Source organism: Rhea americana, unplaced genomic scaffold, assembly GCF_003343005.1.
Source record: "Rhea americana isolate MKP2758 unplaced genomic scaffold, rheAme1 scaffold_119, whole genome shotgun sequence".
NCBI lineage: Eukaryota > Metazoa > Chordata > Aves > Rheiformes > Rheidae > Rhea > Rhea americana.
Genome location: NW_028185250.1, coordinates 2,790,952 through 2,814,101, shown reverse-complemented (window position 1 = coordinate 2,814,101; position 23,150 = coordinate 2,790,952). Strand labels below are relative to the sequence as shown.

Genomic DNA, 23,150 nt, shown 5'->3' with positions numbered 1-23,150 from the left:
CACGTACCTTTAAAAGCATCTGACTGTGAAACTATTTTTAGCTTTCTATTCTTAAGGGGCCTTGAAGAAACTCCTCAGTCACTAGAGCCAAGGCTGTGGTGAGAACAAACTGGCCTGGAATCAAGAATTGCACCTTCTCCTCCTCCCCCTTCCACCTGACAATGATCTTCTATTGTTGCTATAGTGCTGCTTTTTACATGCCAGAAAACCATCAAGCAATTGAGCAAGCAGACTGGGAGGCATTGGCAGACCCAGCTGATAAATACCATGGCAGGGAAAAGAGTGGGGAGGGAAGATGGTGATTGAATGGGCAGGAGAGCTTGCCCATGGAAGCCATGTATGGGAAAAAGAAGGAAAATTGGCTGCAAAGGCAAAAGGGCAAAAATCAAATCACAGAAAACAAAACAGAAGCAGGTACTCACATTTCAACAGGGGGAATTGTCTGCTCTTACTGAAACTGGGCCTCTCCAGGTCATGTGCTCCATGTCAGCCTTCCCTTTACARGTGCTTTTAATTCCCAAATACTGCTTGCCATGCATGCAGCAGTACCTCTTCCTATTGCTGCTTTCTCCCTTACCCCAAAAATCCAGAAATAAGGCTTGGAAGGTCTTTTTTTTTTCATGCAGGAGGATTACTGGCTAAATAGACGAGGAACWGTTGGAGACAGACAGATGACCTGGAGGCCAGAGATAGACCGTGGAACCTTTCCTCTACCTCCACAGCCAAATCAGACTCAGGCCAGGTGAAAGGAAAATGAAATCATCACTCTGTTTTTATATATGACAGACAGGAGGGTCCTATTCAAGTTCCTTGCAAGACTGGCAATTATTTCACAGAAACTATCCACCATGATTCCTACCAACTAGTCCCTGTACCAGCACTCCTAGTGCAGAGGCCACAAAATGAACAGCAAAGGCAGTAGAGAATATCTGCTAGAATACAAGATGCTTCTCTAGCTTAGCACTAAGGCACTATAGAAGGGTCATATAGGAGKAAGGTATACATTAAAGCTGCTGCTGTTATTGGCTGACATTGCTTGCTATTGCTCACACTCAGACATGCAAGGTCTCCAGCCTGGATCTCTCCACTAGCATGAAGGTGATACGATTGGAAAAAAACAAGTAAAACAAAGCTTCTACTCTGAAGATGGTGGGACACTGAAAAAAGTAAAACCCTGGCTGAAAGGCAGGGAACATCTAAACACAGTAACGATCCTCTTGAGTTTCAAAGGCCTCTCTCTTGATTTTCTTCAGTGTCATCCTTGCCTCAGCATATCCGATAGACAAGATATGCCACAACCAAACGGAACTTATGATTTTGTTCCTGTACTTGCAGCTCTTAAGGACAGAGAATGTTTAACTGTGCAGATGATGGGAGCTACAAAGAGACAGAGATGACAGGGTAACATAACCTTTTAATCTTTACTATCTCTACTGCGGTGCAAACACTATTTTGCTGCTCTTCACAACAGCCCTTGTGTGAGAGGAGGTACATATAGTTACTATTTCACAGAGAGGAGGTAAACAGGTTGTTTTTCAAAGCCACACATACAAGTCAATGGCATAACCAAATTCCTGGCTCCTGCCACTGAACACACTTGTCTCACACTATGCTGCCCTGACTCAGAAAGCCCAGAGTCTTTTCCCAGAAACTAAACCAATAGCATATCTACTGAATTATATAGCAATTACACTAAAAGCTCATAGAAGGAGTTCAGAAAACAGGATCCTTCCTATGGGCTTTCTAATCAATCTACAGCATTGCTGAGATAGAAGTCCATGCAAAATTCAAAAAACATCTAGGCTTTAAATGAAAAGGGATAATTTTCTCTGAGACTTCCCATTGAGAAATTCAAAGTAGCTCATGTTCAAAGTCTTAAAAAAAAAAAANAAAAAAAAAAGGAAAAAAAAAAAATAAAAGAAATGGTCCTAGACAAGAGAGAAATATCTGCATGTATGTAACTTATGTTAGCTCATGTATCATTTGATTGTCTCTGTCATATACMTGAAGGAAGCTTTGAATTTCAATTTCTGTTCTCTCCTCTGGCCTTCCCTAATAAATAGATCCTGTGCTCTAGCCATTGTTATCTAGAGAAGCAAGCTGTCCACTGAATTTTGCCCATTTTGTAGTTGTCCATTGTACAATTGGTGGTAATGASTAAAGGAGGCTTCCATATAGGGGAACCATGGCTGACATAGAAAGTTATGTCTCCAGGGAACATTTAGACCAATATCTCAGTTTTAACTCCTGTAAGTTAAATACACAATACAAAAGACTGCATCAATAAACCATTTGTACTGTTCTCTATTTAGATTGAAGACTCTGCACTAACTAAGCACAGATTGAGCACAGGTAGACCAAGTCCAGCTTAAAACATCTTAAATTAATAGAAGGAACAAAGGCTATTGCAGCTTTGTTTGATAGCTCTGCTGCCTCACCTTTAGCTAGTCTATCTTTTCCTTCATCTTCTCAAAGTGTCCTTAGGATAGGTTAGWATTGTGTATAACAGTGTATTTATTCTCTGTTTACAACTACTCCAAGAGCCATGTGAAACACTTGTTCAGCAGCCAGCCATCCCTCAGTACGAAATAAAATTAATTTTATTTCTTTTTGCAGTGTGTGTCATTTGTCAGATCATCTTTAACTCTCCGGGCCGAGATCAAACAAGCTTTTTGTTAGGCTGAAGTCTGCTAAGATCATCAGCAGGAGCGGCCCAGGAGAAGCTTGTTTCTGTTTTTTCTTGGCTAATACATYGTAGAACAGAATGGAAAGGAAAGCCCACTTTCACTTTTCATAAAATATATAGTGCCCCTGATTCTGAGTGAGATATTTTAGTATGGAGGTTTGGAAACCTTGAGATACTTACAGCTTCAACAGCTTTCAATCCGGTCTTTATATTGTTAACTTCCTTCTCCAGCTCTACCAGGCTGCATGAAAGACAGATATGTAGGAGTTAAAACAAAAGGGTCAGTGTTACACAGGAATACAGGAACTCTGTAGCAGAACAGAGCATTGGCCCATCAAGTCTGGTATCCAGCCTCTGGCACCAGCCATACCAGATGATGAGAAATGAGGGGAAGAGAGTCTGTTAATACTTTGTGCTGCTTTTTGTATGAGATGCAAGATCACAGATCCGTGGTCACAGAAAAGATAGGGATTCTCCTGGGAAGAAGTAAGGAGTTACCCTAGGAACCTCTACCTGAGAGTACTAAGATACCAGGCCTGTGAAGTRAGCCCGACCTTCCAGCAAGGAATTTATGTCACATGGCTAGTTATACAATAATTGGCTGATTCTTAAGCAGGGRCTCCAGCTTCAGCACACACATTGTGATAGTCTCATATTAGCTCTACATGTGATTTTTGAGCCATTAATTAACTACTGAATCCCATTAGCAACACATTTACATGTGATTTTGTCTTCCTCACAATCCAAATACTGCTGATTTTTTCTACCTGCATTTCTATATGTCAGTGCTTGCAAGCTAACATCGTATCTAAGCATTTAACTCTACTGTGCATGTTAATAAATGCTTCTCTAGACTTAAGTGTTGTACTGGATTTCTCTTTGTCATATACAAACCAGACTTTTTTTCTGGGACTTGCATGAAACAAAACTTTTCACTTCTAGGTAGCCAGTTAGTTCTTACTTTTAAGCCAGTAGGCATCTCCTCCAAGTACTTGCTGAGGAGTAGTTCACATCTTAAAAAACATGACAAGAACTTTAATAAATGCCTTTAGGTATGAACCTGTATTTATTTTTACCTGTCTTTCATTAGCTGGAGTAGTGCCCTGTACAAAGAACAATATCTGGGCAAATAATATGCAAAGATATATTTGAGCAGTGGTTTGTAAAGAAAAATGCTAGTATTTTGGGGGACAGCTTGCGTATTCATTTTCCACACACATTTATGAAAATGGAAAAAATTATCACTGAAATTTGTGCAGAAAGTATGATGCTTTCCAAATTTCTGTGCATGACTCATTTGTGCAAAAGTTTGAATGATCTTCTTAAAAATGGCCTCCTATAGCCTCTGTGCCTAATTGACTCTGGCTTAAAACAAACCTTCAATTATCCAGAAAAAATAGCACACAACTTARATGGCCAACCACAGAGTATGGTGAGTGAGTTGCAAATAATGACTAGTATAATTACAACATCTGATCTAGAAATAAAGTAGATACAGATGTATTTTAAGTAAAGCAGAGTTTAGTCACCTAAATAATTTTGGACCAAAATTTTCTGTTGATGTACTTCAGAATAATGTCAAGGATGTCAGCAAAGGCATTCCAGGTGCCCCAGCTGAAGGGCTGACCATGAGTTTGGGACAGAGTAATTTAAAACCAACAATCAAGAAATTAACAAGAAACACTGGGAACTCCAGCTCTGGGAACAGGGAATAGCACTGCACTTACTTGACTTTTGCTGCTTCTGGAAGATGCTGCAACTCAGACTGAATATCTAGGATATCTGGGTAATTCTTCTCAAAGATCATAATTAAGTAGTGTAACAGTGTAATGTTCCTAAAACAAAGAAGGAAGAAATGAGAGAAGGAAGACAGTGGTGAGAAGAAAAAGGAAGGTGGGAGAAGTGAAAAATATTTGGGTAGGAAATGTGCTTGAGTGAACAAAACAAACAATAGATCAGCAGTTAATAGCTCTATCACTGAAAGAAAGCTATTACAGACTAAAGTGAATTAGCCCTTTAAGAGCCATTCTTCCTAAAACTTCAGGAATATTTCACACTGCCTTGCTTTATTCAGGAAGCACCAGCATGCTTCCTTCTGTTTGGTGTAACAGAAAATCCTGCATATCACAGTATACTAATTTGTCCCCAAACATTTTAGAGAATAAACAATTAATAGTAGTAAAGTGTCATTAACTCTTAAGGAAGAAGTCAGATGTTCTCAGAAGTGACATAGAATAAAACGAAGAGTTAATGAAAAAGAGGAAAAGGTTTTTGAAGACTGAAGAAACTGCAAAGATAGATTTCTGTATTAAGAGTTACAGCTACACTTAAAGACTCAAGCCCACTACTACAAAAGCAATGGCAGCTCATGTAGGAGTGGAAAGAAATGAGATCCAGGAGATAAGTAGCATCAGGCTTAAGAAAATTTTTAAAAGTAAATGGTGAATTTTGCATGTGGAGAGAACAGCCAGCCAGAATGGCTAATTCAGGTAGGTGTTACATGGTTAACTGATGTACAGGACGGCTGATAGCCACTGCTTTATACAGACCAGACATTGGGAGTTAAGACCTGGAGAGAGCACAGCGCCTGCAGAGGACATTTAATATATGGAAAGTCAAGCCAAGCAACATTAAGGCAAAAAAATATTCAACACAAGGTTTAGCTTCAGAATAAGGAAAGGACATCGCAGTAGTCAGTTAACAGAGCTCTGTTAGCTCAAACTCTATTATGTAGAGATGAATTTCTTACAACTTCTTACTGCCATCATTCATTCTGTCACAGCCTAAAGTCATTTCACTGCAACTGTGGTCTCACAGGCAGGTCTCACAAGGCAAGGAAGGTTAGTAAGTTAGTAAGAACTAGCATAAGAGATCTCCAAGGAAAAATCTGTAGTGCTGCTGGAGCCCAAAGGTGGCATTCTATCTACAGTCACAGCTAGATCAGTTTTTTGAACCAGCATGGGGATAGAGGGTAAAATATGCACTGTAACGCTATGTATGCCTACTGCCCACATCCATAAATAGTAAGCTAGCACCACATCCCAACAGCTGTTTTCCTTAACTGCCTAGAAACAACCAAGCCCAGCCTCTCCAGAGCTATGCCCTGGCCCTTGTGGTCCAATGTCAGTGTACATAGAGCTAGTTTATGACCCTCCAGCCTGAGAAATATATGCCATATTTTTACAGGAGATGTATAACCATGGTCTGAGTTTCCTAATCTCTTGTTTTTTCCAAAATCATGGCCATAAAACATTGGTATAAAGGGCCAATTCCATAGAAAGCCTCCTCTCGCCACTCCACCTCATTTCATTTATTGGTGAAATACTACATTATGCCATTTTTGTGTAGTGCTGCAGAAACACAATCCAACAACAGATGTGAATTATCCAAAGAAATGGCAGAATTTTTGTACTGTGTGAATAGCTGGTCTTAACTGCTCCAAATGCTTTTCAAATGAAAAGCATTACCTAAATGCCAAGCGAGACATTATTTTAAATGGTCTCCACGTTTTTTTCATCACCATGATAAGAGATGCAGCACAGTAACTTATTCATTTAGGGCCTTTCAACCTACCTGTCTATGCTGGATTTGGTGTCTGCAATTTTGTTCAGGCTGGAGACTTTGAAGCCGTATGCACTTCCCCTTTGGCCCTTGTTCATATAATTGCCAAAGGCCAGAACCACTTCCAGGAGTTGCTTCAAACGCTTGCTGCGGATGAGTTCTTTGGATGCCAGAAGAATGGCTTGAGAAGATTAAAAATGGATAGGTTATTGTGCAGTGGTCTTTCTGGATGTACCTAGGCCCATGATTTGAAGTACCCTAAAATGCTGCTGATGATGATCAGCACATACTCCAATTCAGACTGTCCATGCACTGTCCTCTCACCACCGCATGCCCAGATGGAAGGAAGGAAGGAAGGAAGGAAGGCACACTGCATTTAACATGTAGGATGTTGGAGCTTGGCTGTTCTCCCAAATCTCCTACTCTAAAAACATAGCCAGTGAGAACAGGGAAAAGGCTTGAACTCATCTGAAAATGCAGAAAAGAACACGCTCACTTCCTTTCTGCAATAACCAAGGATGCTGYACAGAAATTATGCGTCTTTCCTTGTGACACATTTACAGAATACCTCTGTCCTCAGGCATCTGCCCTATCTGCCCTGAGGGAAAGGAAGGTACAAGGACTGAGGGTAAGAAGGGATGTCTGATCTACACAGAAAGAGCTTAGAAGTTTTTGGCACCTCAGCACTATCTGGTAGCACTTTGCCACATCTCTCAGGTCACATTTACAGTGTAATAATCATGACATTCACTTTATTAAACTAACAGGTGTAACAAGAGTGTTAGACAGAACTTGTTTTCCAGCATATGACTTGGACTCACTGGCTCTGCAAACAGAGCATGCTGTAACAGCACTTTCTTTGAAGATAAGGCTCTTTTGACACACTTTGCCCCTTTATCCAACTCCTAGCACAGGCTTTAATCATACCTTCTACTTTTGGCTTTGCTTCTGCCAGCCTCTCTGGAAACTTCTTCTTAAAGAATAATGCTTGCAGCCGCTGCTGATAGTGGTCAATCCTAGACAAAAGGGAGAGGACAGTCCACACTGAACTTGAACCATCTTCTGAAGCACAAGACCAGCGCATTGCCTGCACAATCTAACCACTGGATGCTGGTCCTGCAAGACCAGTGCATGGCATTATAGACACAGTTACAACATCTAATGCTTCTTAATCAAGACTGTTATGAAAACAAAGACCTCAAATACATTTTGAATATAACTGAAGAGTAGCTGGAAGAATTCCTGCTATTCTCAAAATATGAGATTCAGGGAGATGCCAGCTGAGAAAAATGCATCTCAATTTGTACTGCAAGTTGTTAAGTCATGATCAATTAGGAGCTGCAAAAAGGATGGAAGAAGTAAAAGGGGCAGATGATGAAGAGATGGGACAGCTGAACGGAAAAAGGGATCTATACAAAATCCCAGGCCGCAGCTATTCYGCCCCTAGTAGTTGGATCTGAAATCCTTCTCATGTGAACAAGGTTAAACAGAGGAGGCAGACACCTGCTTGGCAACAAGGGACTGTCCCTAAATGACAGCAAGGAGAATGTTTATCTTCAAGAAAAAGTTTGTGTAATGAACTGAAACATTTGTAACATCATGGCTTCTGGCAAATGGCAGATATAATACTGGCCCACAGTCCCTTACACATTTCCCCTTAGGGCCAGATGATCCATTTTCAATWAAGATTGCAGTTGCTTCCAAGAAGCTCCCAGTGCATTTTCCCATAGTGCTTCAAACAGACCTGCTCATTTCAAAGAGGAAACGATCCGCCCGGGCCATGCGCTCAATTTCATGYTTATGCTCCTCCAACAGGTCAGTATCACTCTTTTCAGGAACGAACTTCAGCAGCTAGAATGGCAGACACAAACCAAATATCAACGTGAGAGACTGAGGGAAAAGAAGAGAGGGAAAGAGAGGGACAAACAGTGGGGAGAGGGAGAGAGAGAGCGCGAGAGTCCTCAAATCTCTATGYTACTATGGAGAAGCATTACTTTGATTCAGCCACATGACTGTAACTTCAAAGAAATGCAGCTGTGGCTACAAAAGTGACCTTGTTTAAAGCTTGCTTGTTAAAACTTTCCTTGCTGCTCTCTATTCTTCCTTAATGACCCCATTAGATACATTTTTAATTCCAAGGGGGGATTTCCAATTTCTAAATTCTAAAGGCTAAATGCTACTCCAGCTTAACCCAAGGGGAAGTACAGAAAGAACTTTGATTCCCACAGCATTACTTGGAGTTTAAACTGGTGCAAGTAAGAGCAGGATGTGTCCCAATCAGTGTAAAGTACCCATCGTGGCTATCCTACAGTACACACAAAGCCTCATCTATATCCCTCTTGGGTTTTCCCTATTCTGCAGAAACAATAAACAATAACCAAGCCACTGGTTGTGTCTGACACTGGCTGCTATTCATGTACTGACCTTAAAAGCTCATACTTTGACAGATTTTTGACATATCTGGTGGTAGTTGTCCTTCAGTCTGGTTATAAATATTGCCATGCATGGAGCCTCAGCCCACACCCACAAGAAGAAAACTGCCTGCAAGGCATACCAACACTTTATCTACTTTTCACCACTACTATAGTACTTTGCCCTACCTCCTAAAAATGAGATATTCAAAGATGTGCAATATCAGAGGCTTGCAGTTACGGGCATTCAGCTAATGTGACAAGTGGGCCATAAATTTCCAAAATGAAAAAGCTTTTTGTACATGATTAATACTATTAGTGTGCGCRCACACACACACACAAAAGAATCATATTTGTCAGGGAGATTAGAATTGTAACATTTTGCATATGCATCTTTAGTTAAAGTATCATATTTACTCTCTATAAATGGAGCAATATTTGGCAATAGTGGTTTAATTGCTCCCTCTTCCCCTCACAAGCTACACAGTGAACTAACTGCAGCAAACAATTCTCTGACTCCCATTCTAACCAATCTAGTTAGAATGGGAGTTCCAATCTAGTTCTTGCTCTRACCATAACCATTGACCTGCATTGCCTGGTTCATGACATTTCCCAATGGAAAACGTCAGGGGAGGGGGGGAGAGAGAGCAAGGGAGATTTACAACAAAACAAAACAAAACAAAAACAGGAGTATAAAGAAGAGATGGGAAAGTCACAGAAAGAAAGGACATGAAAGAAAAACCCATACCAATTATAATCATGCATATTTTGCATTGGGAAAAGTATACTATTATGAAATCCAAAAACCCAGGGGGATCAAATTCAACCTGATACAAACAGAGTTACTTGAGGGATGCGTTTGACACACTGGGAAAAAAACTTTTCTCATGCTCCACTGCACAGCTCCACCGACAAGACAGGGCCATGTTCAAATCTGCAGACATACTAGCACAGTGAATGCAGATCTACCTGCTTTTGGTGGGAAAAAAGTATTTATAAGGTATAGCTGACCGTAATCTTTCTCACCTGCTCAAGCATATCTTTGGCCAGGTCTTCTTGCTCATCCATCTTCAAGATTGCCTGTCTGATTTCTTCATTAGACAACTTCAGCCTTTCAAAAGTATCAATATTTGTCCATTAGTGCAAAGCTTAAATCATTCTGACAATTCAGACATGGAAGGCCTGAAAAGCTGTACTAAAAAAAAAAAAAAACATGAAAGAGCCACAGGAAGCTCTGCTATGATGCTGCTATTCTAGAGTACTCAGCAAGATGATCTAATCAGCTTTTGATCAGCTCCTCATAGATCAAAAGTGATAGATAACTCAACTTCCATTTTATCACATACCTTCCTCATGAAGTTCTACTACTACTGCTAAAGCCTCTCAGACCTATATAGATCACTAGTGACTGTGGGCCCATGTTACACCTCTGCTTGTGAATATTACAGGATCTCCAAGGATAACAAGTAATGGCACTGATCCTTCCATTTTGGATCTGAAAAAAGAGGTTTTTGAGAAGACTGGTTGTGCTTGGTAAGCTCATTCTGCCAGTAGTCACAACTGAAAAAGAAACTGACAGCATGGACATATCCAAGTAGCAGATGGCTTGTTTCATATTACCTCTTAGCACTGCCAGCCACTGAAAACAAGTGCTTATTAATATTATTGGAGGTATTAAAATTACACATTCCTTCCCACCTACTCTTGCTTTTCTCTGTGCATGTTCCATGGCAATATGCAATGAGTGGGGTAATCAGTTACTACAAAACAGGAAATCAATGAAAAAAATCTTGAGGTCACCACTGGAAACCCAAGACAGATCAGAAGCAATCAAAATTTCTTAGCATCAAGAGGTTGTTTTGATTTAATAGATTAGCCGAAATGAACTTGCTGGTTCTCAGTGCAGGTGTCAGTGAATAACTACCCAAGTGACAAATTCCACCTGGCACCCTCCTCAACCTGTGACACCCTCATTAATCATTCTAGAAAATGAGGGGAGGACTGAATGAATCATAAGGAAAGGGCCATCCACAAGAAAATCTTAATTTGGGTACTGAAGCAGGGAAGTGTGAAAAGAAATATTTGTAGTGAAGTCTTCAGTCTCAATGGACTTTTTACAATCAATATAATTAATTAACAGTAGAAAGGGAAAATGTAAATACAAATGAGAGACAGGCTGATGCATGAGCCAGAAAGCTTTTGTCTTCATTGCTAAAAAATTCCATGTTGAAATTTCACATTGCTATTGCCATTTGGATAGAATCACATTTTTGGAACTACGTAAAAGCAAAAGTAAGAGCTTTATTTTTACAGGCAGGAAATATTACTAAATCTGAGAAACTTAAAACATTCTAATATTGCCCAATATAACCAACAGCTGGAAACTAAAATATGAATCAGCAGACATTCAAAAGCTTTTAAATATTACACTTTTTAACTGATTGCAGTCACTCTGCTACTAGCTTGTCATCTTATCTGCTTTTGACAGGTAAGGCTAACTGATACAAGCTAAGATAAGGCTACTGAACTTCCAGAAAAGCCATAATTGAGCCACGTTTGGATGAGATGGAAAAATTAGAAGTTTTGCAATGAAAAACTGGAAAATTTTTACTTTAGGTCATCAGTTTGACTCAAGCTCAATACAACAAAACTCAGTTCATGGGCTTCTGCATAGAGCTCTACAGCCTCATTCAGAAGAACAGTTTCTTCTGCCTTTAATAATATAACTAAAATCCACGGTTGTGTGACCTTAAATTGATCAAACCCTGTAACCACGTGAAGACTGAGGAGCATGTTGGTGGGTATGGGCCTGCTTTGTAGCAGACACATATACAGATGCCCAGACAATTCGGTGCCTGCAGTTTTGCAACTGTTAGGGCTTCCCCCTGCCCCATAAGACTGCACCTATACATTTCCCAGAATTTAGCCTCCACATAAGAGATATGTCTTGTGACACACGTGCTACAGTCTGTCAGAGGAGACACACTGAGCCAACTCATGAACACCAGAATGTTTTTTTGTTGGTGGTGCCACTTTCATGGAAGATAAAAATATTAGGGTGAGTTTCATGTTTTCTCATACATACAAGTCAAGCAACTATTACACCGACCACCACTTCAGATGGCGCAAGTTACTCTGTGTGTGTTTGAGGATGCAGGGGGAGGGGGCAGCAAACAAGACCAAATATAGACATGATTGAGGTATGTCAATAGGACAGGAGGGGTAGCTTACATTATTGCTGATCTTGCTATTCTACCCAGGAGCCTGAGGACTTCAGACTGCCAAGGTCCTTTGTTTGGCGCAATTAATCAGCACTAAACACACTTGGAAACATCTTCAGTTCAAAAATAATTGAGAGTCCAGAGGACAGATAGTTACACAAACACTTTGATTTCTTGGATGAGTCTGTGCCCTGCCATCAGCAGAAAAACATCTGGCTGGAATAGCTTAGCCCACAGAAGAGAAGCACAAAGCTTGCCAGCCCCCTACAGAGAAGCAGTTTAACTTAGTCACTTACATGCCTGTAATGGGGTCATGGTGCCTGCAGGTGTACATCCTACCTATTACCAATTCAGTTATGAGTACAGAATGATTTACAGCAAATCAAGCTTACTCCTCTAAAGTGAATTTGTTCCTCTATTGGGGGCAGGACATGTTTCATGAGTTGTAAACATCAACAGTACAAAACAGGAATCTTTCCAGTTAAAAAGTGGCCGAACTAATAGCCAAATAGCTGTTAATCAAGTGATTCTCATTTTGTTTTCAAAACTCATGCCCAGCATGCAGTAGATCTTAAAGATGGCTAGTGGTAATGTTAAACAGGTGTGCTGTTTTTAAACAGAAASAGGTGAACTGATTAAAGAAGAAACTAAAGCAGATGGTAAAATCTTTCAATTTAGAACCTGATAGAGGCATCTCCTAGAGCCTAAAGCTGGTATGAGAGACAGCAAATTGAAGTTGAATTATAACCCCAAAACTGACACTATAGAAATTTCATCTCAGTATCTGCTACAAAGACTGCACTGACTTTCTTACAAGTTATGCAGATCCAGGCACTCTTTCTCCTGCTGCCAGAGACAATCCAATTCAGGACAGCATACAATTCATTCTCTGCTTCACACTTCCCCAAATTACAGATCCTGGCATCAGAACTGAGGAAGTAAATGTGACCAGAAGAAAATATAGTGCCCCTTTCTCAACTGCAGCACATTCATTCATAGCACAGATATTGACAGTGGGGTGTTTATGCAGCAGCCTGACTGGTCAGATGGGGAAAAAAAGGATCTTTGCTGAAAATCCTTCCTCCTTCTTCCCTTACCCATACATCTCTTGGCAGTCTATGGAAGCCCAACTGCTTGAGTCATCTTCAAGCAATGTCAAAGCTCAACAACTACCAAATAACTTCTGATGGGGTACTTAGCCTGCCTCCCTCTATCCCTTCTGGCTTCATAAATAATCTCTATTGACTCTGCAGAGTAATTCATCACTAATCTCCCCAGGACACCTCAGCTGATTTAACACCAGCTTCGCCTGCAGATATCAAGTGCATTATTGTTTTGTCCTCTTGGAGGAAGCCAGCAATCTGACTTGGAAATGCCTGGGAGACATGTTGCAGTTTTGCATCAATTTGCTTTACAGACATCCAGTGCTCACTCATTTTTCCTCCTTACAGATAGCCATTGATTTAAGTCACAGCAAACTCCCTCCTTCATCCCCCTCTTCCCCAATGGATCAACATAGAAAACTCATCGCTCATTAACCATCTCCTTTTGTAACAGAAAAAGTGAGTCACTCATGGACTTGTTCCCTGGATCTTGCTTAGCTTTTGAGAAAGAAGTGTGGTTGTGTGCTACCAGAGAATCCTGAATTCATAACTACAATTCAATAGCTACATTAATCTCTCTTACCAAAGGGATCAGATTCCCCTTCTTCCTTTTACCTTGGAGAAGGGAACTGATTATCATCTATCAAGACCACTTTCCTTTTCAAACTGAACTGAACTCCTTTCAAAAGATGCTAGCGGTAGTAGCTGTTACAGTGAGAGACACTGACTGTTTGGAGAAAAAGCAGCAGGGAAATAGCCCTTCTCCCTTCCCTCACACATGCACATGCCCGCCTGCCCCACACACGTATGCACGTGTGCACATACASTTCTCATCCACACACTTAGCTGCATCCTAAAGCCAATATCCACGGCTGATTCAAATCTTAGCTTTTATTGATTGCAGATTTCTCCATCTTCACAGGCCCCTAGCCAATTCACTCCCAAACTCAGTGACTGGACATAAACCTTCTCTAATTCCTTAGCTCTCCTAAAGTTCTGCACTACAACTGCCAAGCTACAAGCAGACATTAAATAACTACATTTTAGGAATACTCACTGTTGCTACCCTAAAAAGGCAGGAAAAGGAGATCTCTCAACTCTCAGAAGTGTTTAGGAATGTCAAGCTGGTCTAACTGCAAATTTACCCACAAGACAAAAATATAGCCACTCTCTTCACATCCTCTTATCTCAGCTGCTTATCTTGTCAGTGGAGAAGAGAGACAATGCCCTAACCTTTTGATGAAAATAGCTGGAACATTTTACCAGGTATGTCTTGTCCCATTATATCAACATGCTGGGCAAAATTCTCCTTTTCAGCACTTCATTATGGAAGTATTCTGCTAAATGCATAAAGAAACAGACTTTTCTTTTATTCCTTCAGCAGAAAGCTTATGAGTGACCAAGCTACTCTGCATCCAGATGCTCATACTTTCCGATCACAGAGGACCTGAGAATGGCTAACTTCCCAAGCCAAGCAGAGCAAAGCAAGACTAAATTTGGGAACCCCCACATTACAGTTCCAAACTGATGAGACAATAATTTGTCCTTTATTGCATACAGTGCTCAGCCCCAACTACAAGTTGCTAGTTGTGATCTAAAATAGAATGTCACTGGCTAATATGTTCTATTTAAACTTGGGGTTTCTCATACTGTGAATAGCAGTTAGAAACATTTATCATGTGCCTTAACTTAAAGGGGAGGAAAAAAAAGAAAAAAAGAAAATCCCTCCAGGAAACGAGGAGGTAGTGCTTACTGCCTGTTTTTTTTCAAGACAGCACAGAGAAGAACTGAACTGCTAACCCCAGCGAATTTCCCCCAGTTTCTGTATCAAGATATGATCTGTAACTCCAGTTAGCATACTGCTTGGAATCTACCTTCAAATAAAAGTGAACACTGTATCACCATGTGACAGCACACAGGGCCTTGGGGGCAAGAAGAAGCAGCACAGAGAGACTGGTATTGGCTGAATAGCTTGTACCCTAAATGTCTGGATTGAAACAGTTTAGCAGCACTGAGGAAGCAGAGTTATGTGAGAAAATGCCCTTCAGCATCTTAGTTGAAGATGTACTATTCCCTTCTCCTTTATTGACAGATGCCTGAAGTCACAAACATTGATAAAGATGCATGCTAAGCCTGATTCCCAGTATCTAACCACTGTCATATTCAGATTAAAAACTTACTTTCTGTAGTCAAATTCTGCATTCTGCTAATATTGTATTTATGGCATTTTGCCAGCACTCACTTGTTCTTCAGAAGGTTACTGCTGACCAGCTGGGCCACAGCAATAACAAACATAACTCAGAACAAGTCCGATACAATGATTTTGCCAGGATCTTAGCAAAATAACTTACTCAATAAAGTGTCACAACTATATGTTCAGCCTTCTTCTTAATAACACCACCTCTCCGGAGCAATTCACAGAGCAAGACAAGAAATACATGTCTTGGGCATGAGATAGTGTAAAGATATGGTACAACAAAAATACCAGAGCAGTACAAATACTACCCATTATTTAAATTATGGGCCAAGAAAGAAGCCATACTGGTGAGAGAGATCAGAGAAATTTCCAGCTGAGAGGTGAAAGCAGGGAAGCACAGGGATCTGGAAAGGTTCTTCCAGACCACATAAGTCTGACAGTAAATCTCTAGCCTTGGAAACTGAAAACATCAGGAAAGTCATGAGGGATAGCAATTTCTCAATGTGACAAAGTAAGTGCATGTTGGAAACACCATTAAGAAAGCCAAATTTGAGACTGGTAGAAGCCTAGACTCACCACAGAGAGATGGTTCCATGTCCTAGTAGAATTATGGCCTGTACGAAATACTGTGAGATAAACTGATCTCAAGCCCATTCGAACCTTTTATAGTTGGGCTATGGGACAGAGCTGGGTTCTGGAACCATCAGACTCCATAAAACAAGGACAATTACATCCTCCCACCACAGGAAAACGAAGAGAAGTGGCTAGCAAGCAGCTGAAAGAGGGTTTTTATGAAAATAGAGATGAGAATAGGGAGAAAGGCTTACAAATCTGTTAACTGTCAGCAAAAATCAGCTAACAACTTAATTTTCATCTCTTTTGAGTCCATCATGCTCCAGTCTCTCTGCAAAAGAAAGCAAAAGACATCTATTCCTCACTCTAGCTAGATTTTGGCTTGTTGGACCATATGAAATATGAGCTCTGCCTGACCCCTTCTAATACAGTGTTAGTAAAACAAAAACATTCAAGTAGTGGAGGGAAAGAAAACCCAACCCATGCAGCTATTTTACTTTAAAGGACATGACAGCTTAGTGTAAACAAAGGGGGAATAAACTACAGGGATATAAGCATAGTAAGAGTCAATTGGGAACAGCTGTTGGCAGATATTGTGGCAACCTGGAAGATGGGGCTGCAGCTCAGGATTGCACAAATTTTCTTTGTTTGTCACCATTTTTAAATCTCTTCTCACTGCATGTGTGTGCACACCCTCATGCACACATGTGTAAGGTGCACTGTAGGAGCAGCAGGGGCACGGCACCWGCCAGGAATCACTTGGCTGGGAGTCTCTCCCCCTCAGGAAAGGAAAACAAATGCAAAAAAAGAAGAAGCAGGGTTATGAAAGAAACTGCAAAGAGGTCTAAAATCCTTTCAATTATCATCTGCAGTCAATTCCCCCAATTGCTAGCAGAAAAATGCATGAATTTAGAGGTGCCGTTTTAGTTCCCAAAGATTTTTTGCTCTTCTAGTTGCCTGTACACAGAGGTCTGAGGAGGAAGAGTAATCCTAGGTGTAGCTGTAAGATGTTTCTGACATCTTGGGCCTTAACACTGTCCATTCCAAATGTTAAATGATCTAAGCCAGTGATAGACCTGGTGACAGACATTTCTCATCGCATAGCACAGTAAAGTTAACAGGGCACAATACAAACTCATGTCCTCAGGGACAGTGAGCTCAGTCTCCAAGACCATCCATCATTCATGCTAGGCCTGCTAACAATAAGATTAGGATATTTCTCACTAGAGTAGCTGACAATCTTGAAACAAATTTTCATCTCCAGTTTGAGTCCAGATTAGCAAGTTGAGGTGGGCTAGCTTGGCGGTACACCTGGAGTGAGCACATTCTGTATACCCTGGAGTGCAAGATTTATGCTTCAAGGCCACTTTGTTAAAGACAGCAGAAGGGAAGACAAACCACATAGACTGTCCTCTCCCTCCCACCTTTTAGAGAGGATTCCTCTCAGGTAAGAACAAGCCAGACCTGCAAGGCAGAAGAGGTGAACTCAGGAAGAGCATGTACTGCTGCGCCCTCCATTGCTCTTGTTTTGGGGATAGAAGGTGTTTAAACATAAACATCTAGTATCATACTAAGACATGGGCTACCTTTCTGGAACCTCCTCAGCCCAGCCACCCTACACATTACATTGTCACTCTAGGAAGTGCTCCTTGTACTTATATGAGTTAACCTGAACCTCAGACACACTTTAGCAGGTCTGTCAAACAGCATGAAAATCCTGTTGCCCTCCTACCTCCGTACTCCCTGTGCCCCAGCCTGCAGTCAGCTGCCAACACTAGCAAAGACACACAATAGGCAACTACTGCAGAAAAAGAAACATAAACCTTCCCCTACAGCTGGTTTAGATGGGGCAGGGGGTCCTGCTGACATGTAGGCTAATGCCACATAAGTAGCATAATGAAAGCCTCCATGGGTTTCACTAAGCAATGGAAAGAACTCATTCCAGTCCTGGTGGTCTGGCTGCAGCTTTACTTTTAACCATTGATTTGCTAGGGTAGATAAGCAATCATATCCATATGAATATGTGGTTTCTGCTGATCAATGAAACAGTTTTCTTGCTCAGTACTGCCAAAGCTTTCCCAGTATCTTTCTGGAGCCCTGCTGTTGTCCTTCCTCTGGCACGAAAGGCAACCTTCTCTGGCAGATCAGTGCCTGGGCAGATCTGCTGTACAATGACATATATCCAGCCCAGCCCTCACATTGTTAGAAAGGCATGAAAAGCATACAGAGGGCCCTGATGTCACAGCATTTGAAGACATAAAGGTGATTGCAGGAGCAGGTAAAGGCATCTTCTGCCTTCCAAAACATAACTTAGAAACACAAGACATAATTCCTGAGTATCTGTTACATTTACCGCCTTTCTCATTTACAGTCAAAAATGTCAAAGATGAACTTCACTCTCAGYTCTGCTGTATCCCAGGGAGATGCTCAGAGGAACAATTACAAAACCACAGAGAACAGAGCCAAATGACATACACAGAGCATGGGGGAACACATCACTTAGAGGGAAGCCAACTAGCTGCTTTCTTCTGCCTAGAAGTACTGATAGGTTTTTGATCATGAGAGTCTTTAGATACTTCCTGGTTTTTATGTCTGTTTGTTCAATGTACAAAATGTGTGTGTGTGTGTGTGTGTGTGTGTACTGACTGAGCTAACACTCTATAGAGGTAGGCGCTTTTATGACCCTGCAAGAGAATTATCTCTGACTCTCTGCACAGGAATTAGCCAGCAGAACTAGGTGAGAAAATGAACATGTTTATCTGTTTAAGTCTTGCCTCTACAGTAACCACAGAATACACTGTGAGCTAAGGCTTTGCACACTTACTTGGAAAGGAGAATGACACAATTCTGGGCCCTCCGGCCATCAATCACAGAGAGCTCTTTCACCTTTCGTGTGGAGAGGTAAAGGTCTTCTGTTGAACCCATCTCTTTCTGCATATAATTCAAAAGTGGGGGGAAAACAATCAGTATCATGTTTCTCCTTATCCACTCACCCAACACCGATACACTGAGTGTAATGGACAAAAAAATCCATCCCGATTTGATAGGAAAATCCACCCACATGGCAAGAAAAGGAGACACAGAAGACAGAAAACACATAMGCAGATCCTGTATTACTCAACAAACAGAAGCCATTCGTTACCACCTGTAAGATCATCTTGGTTTGCAAATACTGGACGTGATTCTGATCTATTGGACTCACTTCATTAACAGTTACATGAGTGTAAAACTGGCATGACAGGAAAACTGGGCACATTATGGTAAACCCACTGATGTCACATGACATCGCTTAGCAGATGCCTTCTGTGGAAGCTGCATGGCATTCTTGAAAGGTTGCAGCCCAGTCAGGAAAATTCCTCCCATCATCTCTTAAGGCTGTCACTGGAACATGGACTAGTCCGATCCACATCACATGAAAGACATAAATAGTAGGGCAAGACGGCATTCATCTTACCACATGTAGCTTACTAAATGGGCCACATCTACATCTGAACTAGCATCCCTTTTTAAAGGTAAATTACCACCATTAATCATGGAGAAGTAACTCTTTTTCAAAGCATTCTATAAGTTCCCACTGCCAAACCCATCACCTAGAAAAGCTCTAGAAAGAAGAATTTGGCATAGCACATGGAGAGAAACTAACTGCAGATCTGCTTGGACCATTCAGGAGTCTCTGCCTCCTTGTCCTTTCTACACAACAGAGTCTCAGGTTTTGTTGCACTTCCAGAGATTGGCTTTCTGTACTTACTTCAAGTGTCTTTTAACCTTTCCTTAAAGGGAAGCAGAGGTAATGATAGAATGTGATAATCCTGGATAACAGATCTCTAGTTTCCAGTTCCCCTTTCTCTATTGGTAACAAGACAATTTTTTCCCCTGCCAGTTGCTGCTGGAACTACTTCAAAATGCCTTTCCATGATATCCATATTGTCATATCTAGAGATTTTGGCAAAATCAGTATAATCTAGCTTTGAATGCATCCATCAAATTAACGTGACTTCTTTCTTGGGACCTAGAAGCAAGCATACTGGGTCAGACAAAAATGTCTGACCTACCTACCTACCTACCTATCTCAGGATCCTGTCTCTAAGATGGGGTAATGGGGTAAGACCATAGCAAGTATACAGTGGTGCTTCTAGAATTCACTCCATGGACCCAACGCTCTGCAGCTCATGGCTTACAAACATCAGCTTCTGATTTAAGTTACTAATTGCTAGTATGAAGTTTCTGAAGGATTTACTACTCTCTCGATTCATCCACTTCAACAGATTTTGACACTCATCTATTTGACAGTTAAATGTAATTCACAAAATTTACACTGTTACTTCTCATTTAATTTCTTGGTACATTCACCTACAATGAGCTTGTGTTGTTCCTGGATATACAAAGGATTTATAAACCCATGCACAAATATGCTGCAGTGAGCCACCACAAAAACTAAGTATCATTTATAAACAAGTGCAGTGCACCAGCTGAAGACAAACACACACACACACACATACACACTATAGTAACACTGGATGTGCCCAAAATACATCTTTTTTCTGCCAGAAAAAGATTGTAATGCTACTGGATACATCAAAAAGGGCTTCCAAGGTGGAGGGTCATTGCAGGAACAATGGGGCAGTTGGCAAGTTTATGAGTTCTGAGATAGTAACTAAAAAAAGTGGAGAGCATGCACCATCAGCACATTTTATCTGACACACAGAGATGTCAAAGATTTCCTGAGTTTCCTCAGTTTGTGGGGAGGAGGAAAGAAGAACAAGAAGACAGACAGCTGTTGAGCAATGAAAGTCAAAAAGCTTTTGGTGGGTCTGTGCTTTGTTTCTGGGTTAGAAGCTTTGCTGTACCTCACCAGCTAACACTTGCAGACAAGCACACCTGGTAAGTATTATCCAGTACCTATCCCAAGGAAAGAAAACAAATTTTTTCAGAGGTTGGCTGTGCTCTGTTCAGACAGTCAGTTCAGACAGTGTTCAGACAGTCTCCCCTAAAGCCATACAGCAGTCCTAGCCCTCAAATTTCAATACAGATGAATACCTGAACTATTCAGACACAGCCCACTCCTTGGTCATAACAGGCCCAGTCCAATCTAAAAATATATTTTCTTACTCACATTGAGGATACAGATATTTATAGATACTTTGGGTTGTGCATAAGCAAAAACAGATGAAGCCTCAGGTTTTACCAAAGGCAGATTGCAAGTTTAGTTGAAGGAAATCAGATTGCATATGGACTATCTGCATTTTCTTAGACATAGAAGAGGAGGAGTGAGGGGACAGTAGTGATCAATTTTTGTCAGCTAGATCAAGCACACAAATTAAGAATAAAAGAGCTGTTTTCAACCTAGCAGGTAAAGTCTCTAAGTCCTATCCCATAATTTTTACTTATTATTTTTTTCATATGGGACATTTGGTTTTGTTATTCAAAAAGAAGATTTGAAATATGAATTGCAAATTCAAAAATCATCAAAAAATTCTCTTTTGGGCTGACTAAAGATGTGGAACATGCTCCTTATATTGCAGCTCTGTTTCAAAATAGTTTGGTTTTGGTGAACTGCAAAACATATAATCTGGTACCATTGTAGCACACTAGGTTCCAGTAATTATCTATACTTCAGGGAAMTATTTCTACTACATGGACTTTTTTCATGGTATGCCCTGACATGATGAAACACAGTAAATGGCCCAGAGCTTTCCCCAGAGGCAGAGGTTCTGATAAGACTTTCCAGTCACAGTTCCCTGAGCAGTCATAGTGAGGATTGCTGTCTTCCAAACTCACCAAAGACACTTGTGTTGATACCTGAACAATCCCATTTTGAGAGCCTTGCTCTTCCCAAAAGCATCTCCCTCAATGAATAAAGTGAGAAGCAGCCAGTTTGAAGACATGTAGGCAGTCTCATGTCTCTACTTCATTGAAACATCACCTCAGTTCTTCACTACACTTTCTAAGGGTTTGGGCAGTCCTAGATGAAGTCGACTTTCCTCTAGTCTAACCCTTCTATTTCTTAGCTAACACAAGCCTTTTTTCCCAACCTTCCACAGGAAAAAAGTCTTCGTTAGCAGGAGGTTTGTGGCTAGTGAATATATCTGGAAACTTCAATCCTGTCCAAAGCAGAGGCACCACAGATGGGAACAGTGGGAATGAAGGCTGCCTTACAGCTCCAGTTTTTCTCAACTAGAGAGACTATTACTATAGTTAAGGAAGAGTTCACATTGGCGTTCTGCCCTGTTCCTGGTCTTTTTGCTCAGGATCATCAAAAGAGGACTACAGAGACATTGGCAAAAACTACAGTGAGACAAATAGTTAAGTGAAAGAATGGGAACTACTCCTTCCTATCACAGAGCTAATACAACTAAAGGAATCATTTTTTTACCACCTTCCCCACCCAGACAGCAGAGGTGCAAGGGCATATGAAAGACTGACATGAGATGAGTCCATGGCACTGTAATGGCATGGCAAGTGATTCATCTTCCACACACTGCAAGGACAACAGGAGGCAGACAATGATACTCACCTGCTTGCAGGAGGAGGGGTTAGTTAGCAGGTCCTATGCAGGCAGCAGCCACAAATAACAAAGAAGGAAACATGCCAAAATCAGTCACAGAGAAAAAGATACCAAGTTCAACAAGGCAGCTGAATTTAGAAACACACTGTATTCTAAGAGAATAAAATGATTCCAGGTAATACTGGACTAGATGGTTTAAAGGTATTTCAGCATTTCTTTGCATATTTTAAGCCAGCAGGTGTTGGGAAATTAGAGTTCTAGATCTCTTTCTTTCTGAAATGAAAACAAATCAGTATCCAAATCATACATCTCCTCCATTTTGAAATGCTGATGAGGATGATGCTTAAAACCTTTATAAATCTAGTCCAGAGCCTTATTGAAAGAATTGCCAAAGTCAAAAATGAGGGTCAGTTCTCCTCTCCTGATACGCAAGCACAATTTATCATTAATTTATTTCAATATCACATTATACTGTTGAACAACTTTTGGCCAAGTATCTCAAAAGCAGTCAGTAACCAATAAGCAAGCCTTACAGCATGACTGGGTGATAGACATCAACTATTTCGTAACATATTCCATACTACAGGAAAACATCAGATGTACTGAATCAAAAGGTAAATATTATAATCAGATTTGTAGCAAAGTCAAAAGACAAGTGTAAGAACTTTTGGTCCAGCATTCTATACACTGGACAACTCTGCTTTTCCTCATAGCCATGAAAGAAAGATACACGGGGCTTGAGAGAGGAGAACAGACCCTTTTTCATTAAAAAAATGAAGAAGAAGAAAGAAAAGAAGCTGTTTCATATAAACGAAACTGAAAAAAATATTAAAAACATGTTAATAGCAGCAAAGAAAGAAATCTCTTCATCTGCACTCTTTCTACATTTCAGA

At 40.7% G+C, this 23,150-nt stretch overlaps 1 protein-coding gene across 6 annotated transcripts in view; it reads right to left on the bottom strand.

The window, feature by feature from the left end:
* The window catches only part of DAAM2 (dishevelled associated activator of morphogenesis 2), a 212,589-nt gene that overhangs the window by 19,823 nt on the left and 169,616 nt on the right, over positions 1-23,150 (bottom strand). For 5 of the 6 annotated variants that reach the window (XM_085320666.1, XM_085320657.1, XM_085320692.1 and 2 more), the window contains 8 exons: positions 22,267-22,299; positions 18,577-18,683; positions 9,685-9,769; positions 7,992-8,098; positions 7,175-7,263; positions 6,260-6,428; positions 4,414-4,521; positions 2,867-2,927 (listed from right to left, as the gene is read on the bottom strand). In XM_085320666.1, the coding sequence (XP_085176792.1) occupies positions 2,867-2,927; positions 4,414-4,521; positions 6,260-6,428; positions 7,175-7,263; positions 7,992-8,098; positions 9,685-9,769; positions 18,577-18,683; positions 22,267-22,299 (759 nt within the window). The remainder of the gene's footprint in view (positions 1-2,866; positions 2,928-4,413; positions 4,522-6,259; positions 6,429-7,174; positions 7,264-7,991; positions 8,099-9,684; positions 9,770-18,576; positions 18,684-22,266; positions 22,300-23,150) is intronic. The other variant, XM_085320674.1, reaches the window with a different exon arrangement.